This window comes from Phaethon lepturus, unplaced genomic scaffold (genome assembly GCF_000687285.1).
Source record: "Phaethon lepturus isolate BGI_N335 unplaced genomic scaffold, ASM68728v1 scaffold18738, whole genome shotgun sequence".
Taxonomy (NCBI): domain Eukaryota; kingdom Metazoa; phylum Chordata; class Aves; order Phaethontiformes; family Phaethontidae; genus Phaethon; species Phaethon lepturus.
This window is the reverse complement of record NW_010558481.1, coordinates 3,178-18,112: the sequence shown is the minus strand read 5'-3', so window position 1 is coordinate 18,112 and position 14,935 is coordinate 3,178. Positions and strand designations below refer to the sequence as shown.

General features: G+C 36.2%; 1 protein-coding gene across 1 annotated transcript in view; it reads right to left on the bottom strand.

Annotated features, from left to right (window-relative positions):
- Nucleotides 1-14,660, bottom strand: part of LOC104615689 (succinate--hydroxymethylglutarate CoA-transferase-like) — a gene marked incomplete at its 5' end in the record, with an annotated part of 38,157 nt that extends 23,497 nt beyond the window's left edge. The window contains 5 exons of the mRNA XM_010293079.1: nucleotides 4,386-4,506; nucleotides 10,154-10,204; nucleotides 10,987-11,072; nucleotides 14,446-14,519; nucleotides 14,609-14,660. Of these exons, the coding sequence (XP_010291381.1) occupies nucleotides 4,386-4,506; nucleotides 10,154-10,204; nucleotides 10,987-11,072; nucleotides 14,446-14,519; nucleotides 14,609-14,660 (384 nt within the window). The remainder of the gene's footprint in view (nucleotides 1-4,385; nucleotides 4,507-10,153; nucleotides 10,205-10,986; nucleotides 11,073-14,445; nucleotides 14,520-14,608) is intronic.
- Nucleotides 14,661-14,935: the final 275 nt, after the last annotated feature.

Below are 14,935 nucleotides of genomic sequence, written 5' to 3'. Positions count from 1 at the left end.
AGTTATCATACATAAAATATACCCTTAAAAAAAAAGCATATTCAAAACTGGCTGAGTTAAACAGCACAAATCATTCTGATCCCCTGTTTGAAGGCCTCAGAACATAATTCACATTATATTGTATATCAATTATCCTTCACAGGACTCACAAACCAGAAAGGGCTTGAGAACAAACATATTTCTATTATCTCTTGTACAGCCTGTAAGTGAGATGCCAAATGATGGATGAAATCCCACTGTTTACATGTAAAAGGGGTTGCTGTAACCAAGATAATTTGTCTCAAGTTTTCAACATTTGGGAAGACAACTAGTCCATTTAATCCAATGTTCTAGGCCAGCATCTCTCTTACATCTGACAAACAATACTTGTCTTTGGATCTTCCTTAACTCATATTTTCCATATCCCTATCTAGGCATTTTATACACGCATAAATTTCTATGGCATTACCAAATAACCTTAGATTGCATTCTCGTTCTATCTGAAATATTATATCTGAGCTCTCAGGAACCTACTAGATTTAGCACATCTCAGTTCATTCCACTTCAGTACCAATCCTTATCCTCTTACGTTGTCACAAGCATAGCTCCTGTCTCGAGTCAGGGGAACAGAGCACTTCTTGATGGCCTTTCAGAATGCAGTTACCTGCTTTCTGTACCAACCTCTTACAAAACCAGCCATCCAACTTGGATGCCTCAACTTACATAAACCTGGGTTTTGGGTCAATCATTGCAATGCCCAGCATTAAAACATCCAAGACACTGCTCACAGACAAATTTCTGTGCCCAGAGTCCCACTGTTTTTACCAGGCCTCCACATTCAAGAACTCAGAAGAAAAAGGAAAAGCACTTGGAGACCATGAATAACAAGTAACATGGGTGAGAGGTGCCTTGCAAAAGCAAAGGATTGCAAATTAGGTCCACTGTTTGCTTCAGAAAATGAAAGTGAATTAATTCTTACGTTTACACAAACAACTTGACATATTCGGTTGCCTTTTTGTGTGTTTTCACTGGCAAAGTTATGACGTCTTAATAACAACACAGGATCAGACCAAAAGTTCACCATGCTCTGATATACTGCTACAGGTGATTTATAAATATTCATTTATGAATTTGTTCTAAAAGCCTTTTATATTTATATTCAGATTAACAAATTTTCTCAAATTGATCCCTTGGAGAAAATGGCTCATATGGAAACTCCCTAACCTTCCCCATGATATAGTAGTGTACATAACTTAGCTGCCATGAAGATGTTTTGATGCTTTTACCAACCTCCTTTGCTGTTTGTCTAGCCTTATTTATGATGGGGAAAAAAAGTTCTCTTGGTCCGTTTCATAGGCATTCATGTTTTAATGTGAGCTGCTAATCTAAGCAATTTTTATCAGCAAGTATTTTGACTTTAACAACTTGATCTCCTGTTCACTGATTTTTTGATTTATTTTTTTAAAAGCTAAACATAACTACATCAAACCTCTTCTTAATTTGCCCCATCCCCCCCTCACAAAAAAAAAAAATGTATATTTGAATGCAGTAAAGTCAACCACAGCACAAAAAGGTTTTGAATTGTAATATCTAGAGTCAGGCCACAGAGTTTTTAGAAATCAGTCAGAAATTCTTTCTTCTTAAATCAGTTTTCTGCTTGATTCTGCCAAAAAAAACTTACTGCCTAAGTATCACTATCATGCCCTCTCTGTGACAGATGTACATTTGGTTCTAGTCTGGTTGCTTCTTTTAACATACTTAGATTGAGGCTTTGCTATTTTCTACCTTGATTTAATTGATTTCTGATCTGTTTGGGGTTTTTTATGAGTACTAGAGATTTTTGGCTTTACTACTAGAAGATGCACCATCCTTAAATAGATGTTCCTTGTCATCTGCTGGATGTCCAAGACTTAAGCAACCATAATTTAAGATCCCAAGTTGTTTTATGGGTGCCTGACAAACATCACTTACCTCTTACCTTCTGAACACCTTCAACCTCAAATGATCATACTCCATGAATGAAAGGAAAAATCTTTAGTTATGTATTTCCGTCTTTTTTAATGTTTATATGGTTTTCATTATGTATAACATAATTGTAAACTATGTATTACACAAAGTTTTAACAGCAAAATTGTATGATCTTTGTCCAACTTGTTTTGACAGCAAGATGAAAGCGTGCAAGAGGTAGAAGCAGAGGCAAGTGACCTAGGAGTATACAGCTGCTGTTTGATCATGCAAATATATGGTTAGGAAAGTCAAGGCTGACTTGGATTTGAATTTGGCAAAAGACATGAAGAGCAACAAGAAGGATTCTGCAAGCAAGTTAGCAGCAGAAAGATGGCTAGGGAAGACATGGACCTACTGCAGAATGGGGCAGGGAAACTGTTGACAAAGGACACAGAGAAAGCACAGCTATTTAATGCCTTCTTTGCCTCAGTATTCACTGGGAAAGATTGCCCTCAGGAGTCTTAGGTCCCCGAGACTAGAGGGAGTCTGCAGCAAGGAAAGCTTACCCTCAGTGGAAGAAGTTAGAGAGCACTTTAACAGCACATATAAAAGTATGCATCCTTGTACTAAAAGAGGCCAACGGTATTTTGCGATGCATTAGGAAGACCGTCAGCATCGCCAGCAGGTTGAGGGAGGGGATCCTTCCCATCTACTCAGCACTGGTGAGGCCACATCTGGGGTACTGTGTCCAGTTCCGGGCTTCCCAGTACATAACAGATATGGACTTACTGGAGCAAGTCCAGCACAGAGCCACAAAGATGATTAAGAGACTGGGGCACCTGACACATGATGAGGGCAAGACAAGTGAGACTCTTCAGCCTCAACAAGACAGAGTTCAGGGGGATCTTAGCAATGTATATAAATACCCAGTACGAGGGAATGAGCAACAGGCAGACAGATCCTTCTCAGTAGCGCCCACTGACAGGATGAGAGGCAATGGGCAAATTTTCTTGAACATGGGAAAACACTTTACTGTGAGGGTGGTCAGATACTGGACCAGGTTGTTCAGAGTAGCTGTGGAAATACACAAAACCCAGCTGGACACAGTCCTGGGAAACCTGCTGTAGCTGACCCTGCTTGAGCAGGGAGGTTAGACTAGATGGTCTCAAGAGGTCCTTTCTACCTAAAAAATTAAATAGTATCTTTCCTTAGGCCCTCACTTTAAGTAAGGTTTTTTTCTATTACCAGTAAAATACAGAAGTACTCAAAAGCTGACATGTAGTGTGACTGGAAAAACAGATTTACCAAATCAAAGGCCAAGCTACCTCACATAAATTGTAGCTTGGATATAATTTTTCTTCTTTTTCATCAATTAAGGCACAGCAACTAAACCAAAAAAAAAAAAAATATGCAAAAACCACTTGACAAATTCCAGTTGCGAGATTACATGTACAAGCAAATGTGAAAAATATTGTGGTAAGTAGCCACTGACCAACCTAAAAATGTATTTAAACAAAGAGATTCTCAGCAAGCCCTGAATATAATTGCCTTTCTGCTCTTGTCTTCTTCAGACATTTGCCACACAACCATGACAAATACGTCACAAAAAAACCTATTTGATTCCTATTAAACAACAGCAATACCCAGTAACTAAAAGGACAATGGCATCTATTCTTCAGAAATTCAGAGTTATAACAGGTTTGTAACTAAGATTTTAAAACAGTCTAAAAATATGTGTAACTTCTGTGTTTTAATTTAGCTGTATTTTAACAGTAGACTTCACATGCACAGACCCTTTAATTTTAGTGCTTGATAAAGATTTTAGTGTGTTTTTTCTTGTTTTGGGTTTTTTTATAAGTGATTTTTCAGACTTAAAATTACTTTTACATGTATACAGTTCCTGATAATTCATATGTCTACTTGTTTTTCAACTTTTCCAACATTTATGAAGTACCTACAACTCTTCTACCATTTCAGTTAGCAAGCAATAGACTGTAGCAAAGTAACATAACACTTCCATGAATATATAACCGCTAATTCTGGAGAGAGATGCTTTAGGGCAGTAAAGAACACTGAGATTACCAGATTGGAAACCTGCAATATGTAAACTGATACAATAAAAGTGTTGGGGCGGAGGAGTGGGGGTGTGGAAATCTGAGTTATCAACCAGTTCAAAGTAAAATGCAAGAAGCCCAGCCAATCCTGGCTCCTCTGAAGTCAGTAGGAGCATGCCAGGCTGGCATAGTAATGCCACTGTTGAACAACTTTTAAGTTGTTGACATGGTTGCTGCATCCCAATTTTTCTATAACTGTTTTTGAATTGATCAAACTCACTTTAGTCTTTCAATTTATCTTAATTCACATCAAAATAATAAACTTCTATATAACCACATGACTTTTATAGCAAGTTCACTGGTATAAAGGAAATAATGAAACACAAGTAATTGAAATTAAAATACCTGTTATCGAACAGTACACTATGTGAGGAGCAATCTTTTTAATGTCTTCATAACCTAGACCCATTTCAGCCAGTTTCCCAGGGACGTAGTTTTCCACAAAAACATCAGACACTGTTGCAAGCTTTAGAAAAGAAAAGGATGAGTAAGATTTGTTAATAAGCTTCCAAAAATTCAATAAATTCCTCAGGTAACCTAGTTTAAAAATCTCACTAATCAAAATGGCTCCAGTCTTTCTGACAAAAGAAAACTTACAAACCTAGAGAGACATTTTTTGGCCTCTTAGACTGCAAACTACATATTAGAGATGCTGTCTGTCTAGAAAGAAGACTGTCAAATTCCTAAAGCAATTCGACAAAACTACAATATAATTATCAGTATCACATCAATTTCCCACAACTTGACAATAGTTTACAGAACAATCACATTTATACCTGCACCTAGCTTGAGAAAAAGGGAGGAGAAAGAATGCATCTTTATCCTTCACACTTTCTCTACCTTAGAAATAATTTTATAAACTGTGTTTCATTTTAAAATCATTGATTACAATTACTGTAACAGAGGACATATATCTCACTTCCTGTATGTAGAAGCAGAGTAGGGAGCTCAAAAATTTTATTGGGTTAAAATGAACATCTTAAAGTCATCTCAGCTAGAGTAGTGCTGTCAAGTTCTGCAATACGACTTTCTCCATCACATCTAAATTAATGACCTAGTCCAAATATCTACTAAAGTTAAAGATTAACATATAATCTTGATGGGCTTTAAATTACATTTTTTTGTTATAAAAGCTATAACTAGATATACATATACATGTTTCAATAGGACTAATACTAATTAAGAACCCCTGAAGCAAGAGAACTACATGTTAAAGGAAAGATTTATGCCTTGAGGGAGTTGTAGAGTTTTTTTGCTTAATTGTTTGGGTTTTGTTGTTGTTTTGGTTTTTTCTCCCAGGAATTTAAGAAACTGTGCCCTGACAGTCACACATTTGTGCATACATTTTTAATCATAACCGAAAACATTAGTTTCATAATGCTATTTGCAGCTGATCAGAGAGTCACTCTACTACCTTGTAGCCATCTGATTAATATTTGCACTATATTAGACCAGCTTCTATAAACTAGTGTGATCATAACAGCAATCACAAGCATTTTTATTCTAGCACATAGGCTGTGCAGCTGAATTTAAGACCAAAGAAGCTGCCAAGCCAGTGAGTTTTTAACAGGACAGACAAACTGATTCTTATTCAGACAAGTTAGCACACAACTTATGAATGCTTTAATTGGATGCATGGAAGAAACATTAATTACATTTACAGAAACTAAGTTCAGCATAAGATGAAGGTGCATTTTAAAATACGTTATTACATATTTTTAAAGGGGCCATGTCAAGAACCTGTAGGACTATAGTAAAATGAGAAACAGTCTCCAGATTCTAAATAAGCATTGCTGGGTTTCATTGTGGACAGCTGGCTGGTTTGTTAATTCATGATTCCATGGAAATGAACAGAACATAACTTCATGGAAGTTAGTAAAAAAAATAGGCATTTGTCACAAGAAGGTTCTCAAAAAGATCCAGGTTTCCAAAGACCTAAGGCTAGCAAACACAGAAGTAGCTCAGACAGATCTACAGCTGTCCCAATCCTCTACACAGGACAGCAAATCAAGCCACCAAAGAAAGGTAACGGGAACATAATAGGGGCAAACTATTTGTTCTTTAATAGTATGCCTTCATGAAAATTAAAGTTAAGGGGGTTTTATTTTCTCTTTAAATCCTTCACAGTTCATACATAAATACTTTTCAAACTGGTAATACCACAGCCTTAGCTTAATTCATTCAAGAAATTAAAACAGTTACAACTTGTGTATTGCTTTCACTGGGGTTTTATAATCTACCCAATTTACAGTGATTGTTTGGGCTAAAATGGTTTAAGAGTTGTTGTTCATCTCATACTGAAGAACTATCATCTCCTGCAAGCCACTGAGGAAAAAAGAATGACATACAGTAGTGTAACATTAAAAGCACCATATCTGTGGACTTGGCAACATACATGGGATGATGACAGTGCTAAGTGAGGATACAATGACTTGGGCCCAGTTTAGCAGTGTATATATTCTCAGAGAGAAAAGAACATGAACTTTCAAGAAATCCTGTAAGTGCTGTGTCAGCTCTGCCGCTAAAGTTTTCATGACACTTGGAAATAGTCTTCAATCCATAGACACAGCAGTCTGTGTATAGAACCTTTTTTTGATGTTCACTGAACCAAGCATAGGTACCCAGGGTTCTGCCATTGTGTAGAACTGGACTCAGACTTCAACCCAAACAAACCGTATGTTAAAACTCAAAGGAATTTTCAGTTTCAATGGAGTTTTAAGTCCACTGGAAACTGAAATTTCACACTTCATATCATACAAGTCCTCCAAACGTATCACTTGTATTTTAACCTCTACTAACAGAGCAATACAACACAGACCTGAGTTGCAATACTATATATTCCAGATAGGACACTGATATGCTCAATGTCTAAGCCCCAGGAAAGAAAAAGAAAAAAGCATCACGCATGCCAAAGTAGTCATTAAATTGAATGAAAATAACAAATAATGATGCTACTAACTTGATAATGCAAGCTATACCTTTTGTAAGTTTTGTTTGGGTTTGCTGCGGGGGGCATGGCAAGGGAGGTATTTTACAAAAACTCCACACAGAGGAGAGTGTACTGAATAATGCTCTGAAGAGATACTGAGACATATTGCAACAAAAGGATGTCAGAGCATGGGACTGCTGCACATACCATCACTGAAGAGAAAAAATAATACATAGAAGACATACAAGTATTTGGAAGGCAGTACAGGGAGCCAAAAGCATTAGAAAGGAAGACAGGGCTATAAGTGACAGAGAATAAACAAACATGAAAAAGACGACCAAAGAATAATTTTGTGGGAATAATGTAATGAAAGAGCAGACCCTTGCACAAGCATTTTGTAATGCTGTGTCAAAGGAAGAAAAGCAGCCAGGACTCCTTATTAACAGATTTCTTCAGCTAACTCGATACTACTGACTGAATTATCAAGGCTGTGCTTTTGTCATATACTCGAAGACACTCTACTCCTTTGTTTTTAATATGATTCTAGATTCTAATATTTGCCACCTTCTACCTATATGGAATTTACTAGGGCAGGAAACAAAATTTATTCTAACCATGCTACCTTTCTTATTAAAAAAATTATAACCTTACTACTTTTCTTTGTAGGGCTTCGGCTCAGAACACAATTCATATTTATGTATGAGTAACCAGTGTCACAAACTTGAATTTCTTCTTGCCATTACTTACTTCACAGACATGAACACTACTTTTCATAGTAATAAATACATTCCCGAACAATGCTCAATTCTATATACAATTGTCCTGATTTTAGCTGGGATACAGTTAATTTTCTTCATAGAAGCTAGTATGAGACAATTGACAACAAAAAGCCCATTACAGATAACTTTCCTTTACATATTCTTTTTTGACAAAACTCCAGACAGAAGCAGTTATATTCTGGTTCCATTTGAGATGCAATAATGAAATGTCAAGACCTCTGCATCAAATACTTCCAAAAACTACCACTCTAAGTCAAGCAGAATGATGAACAACTCCACAAGTAGAGTCACATTTCAATAATGTCTTATCACTTCAGGCCTCAATGTTGCTATATCACAGTTAGGTATGCCATTGATATAAGGAACAGAAGGCTGTAGTTATTATGAAAGCAGTTTTAATAAAGGATAGAACCTATAAGAAATGACCCAGCAACAAGCCTATTTGTCCTCATTTTTAGGTCAGTTCTGCAAATCTTGCAGTTGCTTTCTAGTTTTTCCATGAGTTAGGTTTCTCATCACAGCTTTCTCTTCACAAGGGAAAGAACTTTGTCACAGGAGATCTCATTTCCACAGCTAGTGTAGTAAGTATTTAACAGTTAGTTCTCCCGCTGGAAATTCCATAGTATCACATCTTAGGAAAGAATTCTCATACATGCTTGACTATTTCAGTGACATCAAGCTAAGGGGAAAATTAATATTGCTGCTGGCAGGAACCATTTGTCTGTAGCTCTAAGTACTCTAACTGCCAGCTATCCTGTCTTCAGCATCATGATAGCTCTGTTACAGTTGTACACAAGATCTTAGCAGGAGGAAAAAGTGTGAAGCCCAGCACTGAGCTGACAGAGAGGATGCTGCTCCTGCATGACAAATGAGGGAGGAGAAAGTTGTTACTTTGATTTAAAAATCATGTGGTATTTAAACTCAACTAGTCACCTGAGCCTCAAGCCCAAAGATTATATTCCAAATTCTTAAGTCACCAGCCATTCAACTCCACATACTATAAAAACATTCTCCATATAGGAGGCAGAAAGTTAAATATTTAAAAACAGAATCAAGCACTAATCTTCCTGCACAAATGTCAAGATGAGAAAGGGGGAACTTCCTAACCACAAATGGTGGCAGTCACAAAAGAAGCTTACACTGAAGTCATTTTTTCTCCAGCTCATCCTGACTCATCAGCCCAGCTGCCTTTAGCTCTTCAAACAGGTCCAGCCCACACACGGAATCAGTGGACATTTTGTGTAGAGCAGTTTTTCTTTCACCATTTTTAATGGTCATATACAAAGAACAAAGCTAGTCGTCATATGCAAGAATTTATAGCCCTTATTTAGAATGCGACAAGTTTATCCAAAAACACATCTGTGTTATACCATGCAAAATTATTCCAAATGACAGCGTCTGTTTCCAAAACCTTTAGAAGATAAACATACAGCTTCATAACAAATCAACAATAAATGGTTCTGTTCTGCAAAGAGAAAAGGCACTGCAGAATACTTGGCTTATAAACTCCAAAGATTTCCATATCAAGTGTCTTTTACAGGGCTGACAGGGAAGAAAAAAGGTCAAAAGTATCAGACAGCTTATTTCCATTTCATGCAATATTCCCAACAAAAATTACTACTAGACAAATTCCACTTACTGCAGGACACATGCAGTCTCACTGGGAAAATGAAAGTGATTCGAACAGATATTGAAACAAACAGTAACAAAAGTAGCTCACCCTCTTAGATGTGTTAGGGCTAAAAACACAGCACTAGCAAGTAGCAGGTCTTGTATTTCTCAATAAGTAAAAAAGGGATGACAAAGCGCAAGTTTTACATAATGTGAAATATGATGCTTTTATTAATTTTGCAATGGAAAAGTGGATTGCCTTTAAAACACCCTTACGTTCTGAACTCAAATACTGCAAAAAGAAACAAATATTAAATTTGACCTACAGGACAGTATTTCCCAGAAAGATGCACAGCAACTGAAGTCATGAATACAGCGTAACATTCAAAAGCCCAGTAAACTTCGTAAGTTTACTTTGCAAACCACTCACAGACTTCATCAGATCACTCCAGCCTCAGTCTTTCTAATGAAGTAGTACAGCAAGATCAAATAGAGCAGCAGTAAAAGAAAAGCCCGAGGCTGTTAGACCTTTTCCTCACAATATTTCATCTGAAGCTTTTGATGATGTTTTCATGTAAGTTTTATATATAAAATCATTAGAAATTACACTGAACATTGAGTCCAAAAGCACAGAGTACAGAGGCTATATACTGCAATTTAACAAATTTACCACACACATACATGCTTTTAATTATCAGATATCAAATTAATACCTGAAATGCAGAGTTTATTCTTTATTATTCAGGATTAAAACAATATAAAATAGGGACAGTTTGCATGCTATCAAAACCTACCTCTCTGATTAGCTTTGCTCCTTTGGAATCCTTCATGTTGATAGCTATACTCTGGGGAAAAAAAACAAACCACACAGTAATTTATGTGAAAGCCCTTCTGGTGATCATCAGCCTCTCCTAAACATAACCAACAGTCTTCTTTCACACTACAGCTAAATCAAATAAGTAAATTTTAACACACATCCCACCTTCCCCTGAAACAAAAAAAACAAAAAAAAAAAAAAGAAATTCTGTTGGTAAAGTGAGGTGAACTGTCTCACTGATGGATCAGACAAGCACCAAAACAAGTCTGACAGATGTGCAGCTGGGAGCTGCACTGCAGGCTGTTCACTGCATGCACAGCACCTACTACTGCAAGTACACACAGGGACACCAGAAACATTTGTTTCAATGGCAACAAGCCGTTAAACATCTCAGGCATGTCATGAAACTTCATCTTAATGCTGAAATTTCACAAGCTACCTTTAGCTAGCCTAACTGTGGTATGATGCCTGCTCTACTCCAGCTGCCAGCTGAGCTGATGCACCTGAAAAAAAAAAACTGGTCTTTCAAATAAAATAACACTTACTTTCGGCGAGGTTCATTTTCAGTCAACTTGCACCAGCAACTGAAGGCTGGCACAACCACTCTTGCTTTTTGAATTTGCCTCACCTGAGCACAGCACCATACCAGAGGTTCTTTGTTTTCCTTCTGAAATTTATTCTTTATAATTTAAGGCAAATGTAACTATTGCTCCATTATCTATGTTAAGAATCAAACAAAGGAGAAGTGTTATGTCTTCAATTGTAATTACAGAAAATATAGGCTAATGTTCACTACAGCACTCCGTTTACCTTTTTATTTCTATTGACACTGAGAAAATAAACACTTTCTGTTCCAGCAAAAGGTGGGCCCCAGGCTCTTGTATCATCACCAGCTCCTGAAAGAAATACCATAACATTTTCATAGTTGTCCAATATTATTCTTACAACAAACAAAAATATTAGGATGTTTTTCTCTGAGGCCATATTTAAAACCCTTAAGCTTCACCTAGCAGTCAGGACAAAAATTAGTTTAATATAGTAGGATATTTATGCCAAAAAACACCTAAAAGTGAATGTGATTAAGCAAAGTGAACATAGCATTTGCTAGTGCGTGGATTACTTTTAGGTTTTAAAATATAAGCATACAGCCACACACCACCAATGTATTTGGGGTTTTTTAAGGTTGTTTTTGTTTGTGGGTTGATTTTTGGGGGGAGGCTTCGGTGTTTGTTTGTTTTTAACTTAAAGCAAAGCTATAATGCCATTTTTCTAGGCAATCCAGAAGAATTTAGTAGAAGCATTTGCCCTGCACTGAGTCACACAGTACACATGGTCAATAAGCTATTCCTGAAACACTCTGGACACAACATGAAGATACCACTGAACAGCAACAACTTGTTAAGCTGCATGCCGCAGAACACCAACAAAAAGCAGCACTTGCTATAGCTCGTCCAATCCCTCCTATTTCCAGCCCTTCCAGAAATGCTCTTGCCTTACAGAAAGGCCAGATGGCATTAAAGTTGCTGCAGACACTGATGTCACTGTATCATTTATGCTTAGTTTCCAATTTTAAACCTTCCTTAAATGTCACGAAGATTGGCAATCTATTTTAATTAGAATTAAAATTAAGACTGGCAATCTATTCTAATTAGAATTCAAGCTAAATTTAAATTCAGATATAATCATCATCCCAAGTGCTAGCAATCATGCACATTCCTATATCTATTTCAATACCTAGACTTTATCTACTTGTTAACTTCACATAAGTGAAAACTTTCCTTAGTGATGCAACACAGAAGACTCTTTAATACTGGCATAGACACAGAAACAAGCTGAAGGACCTTTGGTCCTACACAAGATAGCCACTGTCATAATTATGTTATGCACTACGCACTATGGTAACACAAAGTCTACAGCTATTTAAGATCAACTGTGGTAGAAGTTACACAAACATATAGATTACTCATCAACATTTGTACTGTTTAGTATCTCAGAGAACTATTTTGGTTCAGGTGGGAAATTTGAGGGGGAAAAAAAATGTAAAAATCTCTCTGCTGTATGTTACCACTTCAAGCCATTCAAACAAAACATTTTGGTAATACTTTCCATGTAGGACGCTAGCATGGCTACTATCCTATATAGATTAGTACTCCTGTGAAAGTAGTACTCACATTCTAAAATAGCTGAAATACAGAATTCTCAGGCTGCCCTTCTCCTTCAATCACAAAACAAAATTCTAAGAGCTAGAATGCAAATCTCCAAAACCATTATTTCATACTTAATCCCTGACATTGCTCTATTCCTACTACCTAGATAGTCGGAATAATACCACTGTTAGTCTCATCTGATAGTACAAAATTGATGCAGTTTCTGCCCTGTCACAAAAGTGGAAACATTTGAAACAGTGGTGAGCAATTAAGGATGACCCATAGGTTGATGTGACAAAACTTTTGTTAGACATTCAATGTTTTGTTAAATGTTCAAATATTCAATATTTCCTATTTAAAATATAGGGAATCTAATATGTTTCAGTATCTCAAGTGTGTAATTATCTTTACCAGCTCTTTTCAAAACTGATAATACCAAAAGAGAGAAACTTAAAACATGGCAACTTAAAGGAGGAAAAAAAATACATGACAATGTGCAGCTGCTATGGCATCATTACATGCCTCAAATGCATAATGATGCATAAAACTGAAAGCCAAATGCAAGGAATATTTAAGAGAGAACGAAATGCCATACAATTTGTTATTCTTTTTGTATGGTCTTCGGCACTAAAAAGTGCAGCTATTCCACAAGAATGAAGCATTTTTTACCATTACCGAATCCTCAACAGCTCTTTGTGTAAGTGCATGTGCTGAGTGGAAAAAGCAAACCATTATGTCAACCTAAATACACAAAAATAAAATAAATTATATTTATGAAGCTAATTACCCAGAGCCCAATCACACTCAGAAGTAGCTACACAAGTTTCTGTATCTGAAAACACACACTTGAAGCTCATTAACGTCTCACACTTTCAGCACTAGCATTAAGATTTTCATACAAATTGAAGAATCTCTCATTTCCAATGAACTCCCATCTCCACCTTTGCAGGAATATGGGATCCTGGACTTTAAAGATACAAAAACCTCATGCAGAAAATAACTTTTGTTCACTTTGCACAATCACAAAGAAAGATTTTTTCCGACAAGCTAATTTTTAATTAACAACCTGAAACGGTACTGGAATCTTAAAATTATTCTCTGGAGAAAGTTGATATAGTATGCCAAGTGACCTAATATTCTGCCAGTCAAAATTCTTGCCATCCCCACTAGATTGGTCTAATATTACACAAAAGCAGTGCTCACAAACAACATACATATTTTAAATGCCCATATTACTTTTCCTCCTTGTAATAATAAAAATTAAAATAGAAGGTAGAGTTTCTGTTTCCAAAATTAAACGCCTGTCATTTTACCAGTATTCTAATCTTGATTAGTAAGATGTATTCCCGTTTAAAATTATCTAAGACATTTTGGCTTGGAGAGAACCAAGCTGAAGATTCTGAATTCCCAAATGGGAAAAACACCTTTTCCATAATTCTTATGTGACTAGTTTCTGGAAGGATTTCTATGTTTGTCAAATTTTGCATGTGAAACGCTACACTTAAAACCTTGTTTTAACTCTCACCACAAAACACCATACAGCTATGCATTCACAAGCACAGTTTAAAACCTAAGCAAAGTCCAAACAATTCAAACAAAAACTATTTCGTTTTCAGTGATAGAATAAGGTACTTTAGTAAGTGAAGACTCAGTACTGCTTTGTACACTAATATCTAAAAAACTTACCTGAATCTACAACTTCAACCTTCTCGCAGTCTTTTCGAAATATAGACATAGACTACTTCTGGTCTAAACACACACACATGGAGCACAGTGTTAAAGCAAACAGATCATACATGTATAAGCAAACCTACTAACAAGTAGCTCTCTAACACACCAGAAATACTATGAGGGTGTAAAATGTTCCCAAAACTTGAAAACTGCTGGCTCAAAAAAAAATATACAAATAGCTACAAAATTAATTATTTCTTAGTACAATACCATACATATACTGTCACCAAAAACCTACCATCACCAAATAAACATAGTATTGTTTTTCTAAATATTTCCAAAAGTTTTCAGTCTTGCATTCTCAGTCATGTATTACTTAAAATGAACAACTCTTTGTTAAACTACCCCACATTCTTATTATAGCTAAAATAGATAAATAAAAAAATCTTACCTGGTCTTTCCACTTTGATAACTTCAGCCCCTAGATCTCCTAAATTCATTGTGGCAAAGGGTCCTGCAAGCACCCTGTAAAAAAAAAAATTGTTTTCTTAGTTTTTCCTATCAGAATATATGCATCTAGACAGATTGTGCCAAATTACAGACAAAACACAAACCTTGTTAAATCAAGAATTTTCACACCATCCAATGGCTTTACATTACTAGCACCTGACAAGAAACAGAAAACAGTAACTTACTCTTGAATTTTTTTGGTAAGATATGTTTCTCATTGGTAGTTTGAAACACTGTTTTTATGACACTCTCTTATCATCCTCCCTCATCTCCCTCCCCAAATAAAGGATAATAAAGCTTTCTGCACAGGTAGGTTATTAGGAGTATGTTACATTAGTAAAGACTTTCAAAGTTGGAAAACCTTATGTTTAACATTGCAGAACCTATTTTAAACACCTATCAATTTTATATGTGCCTTCTACAGACACTCA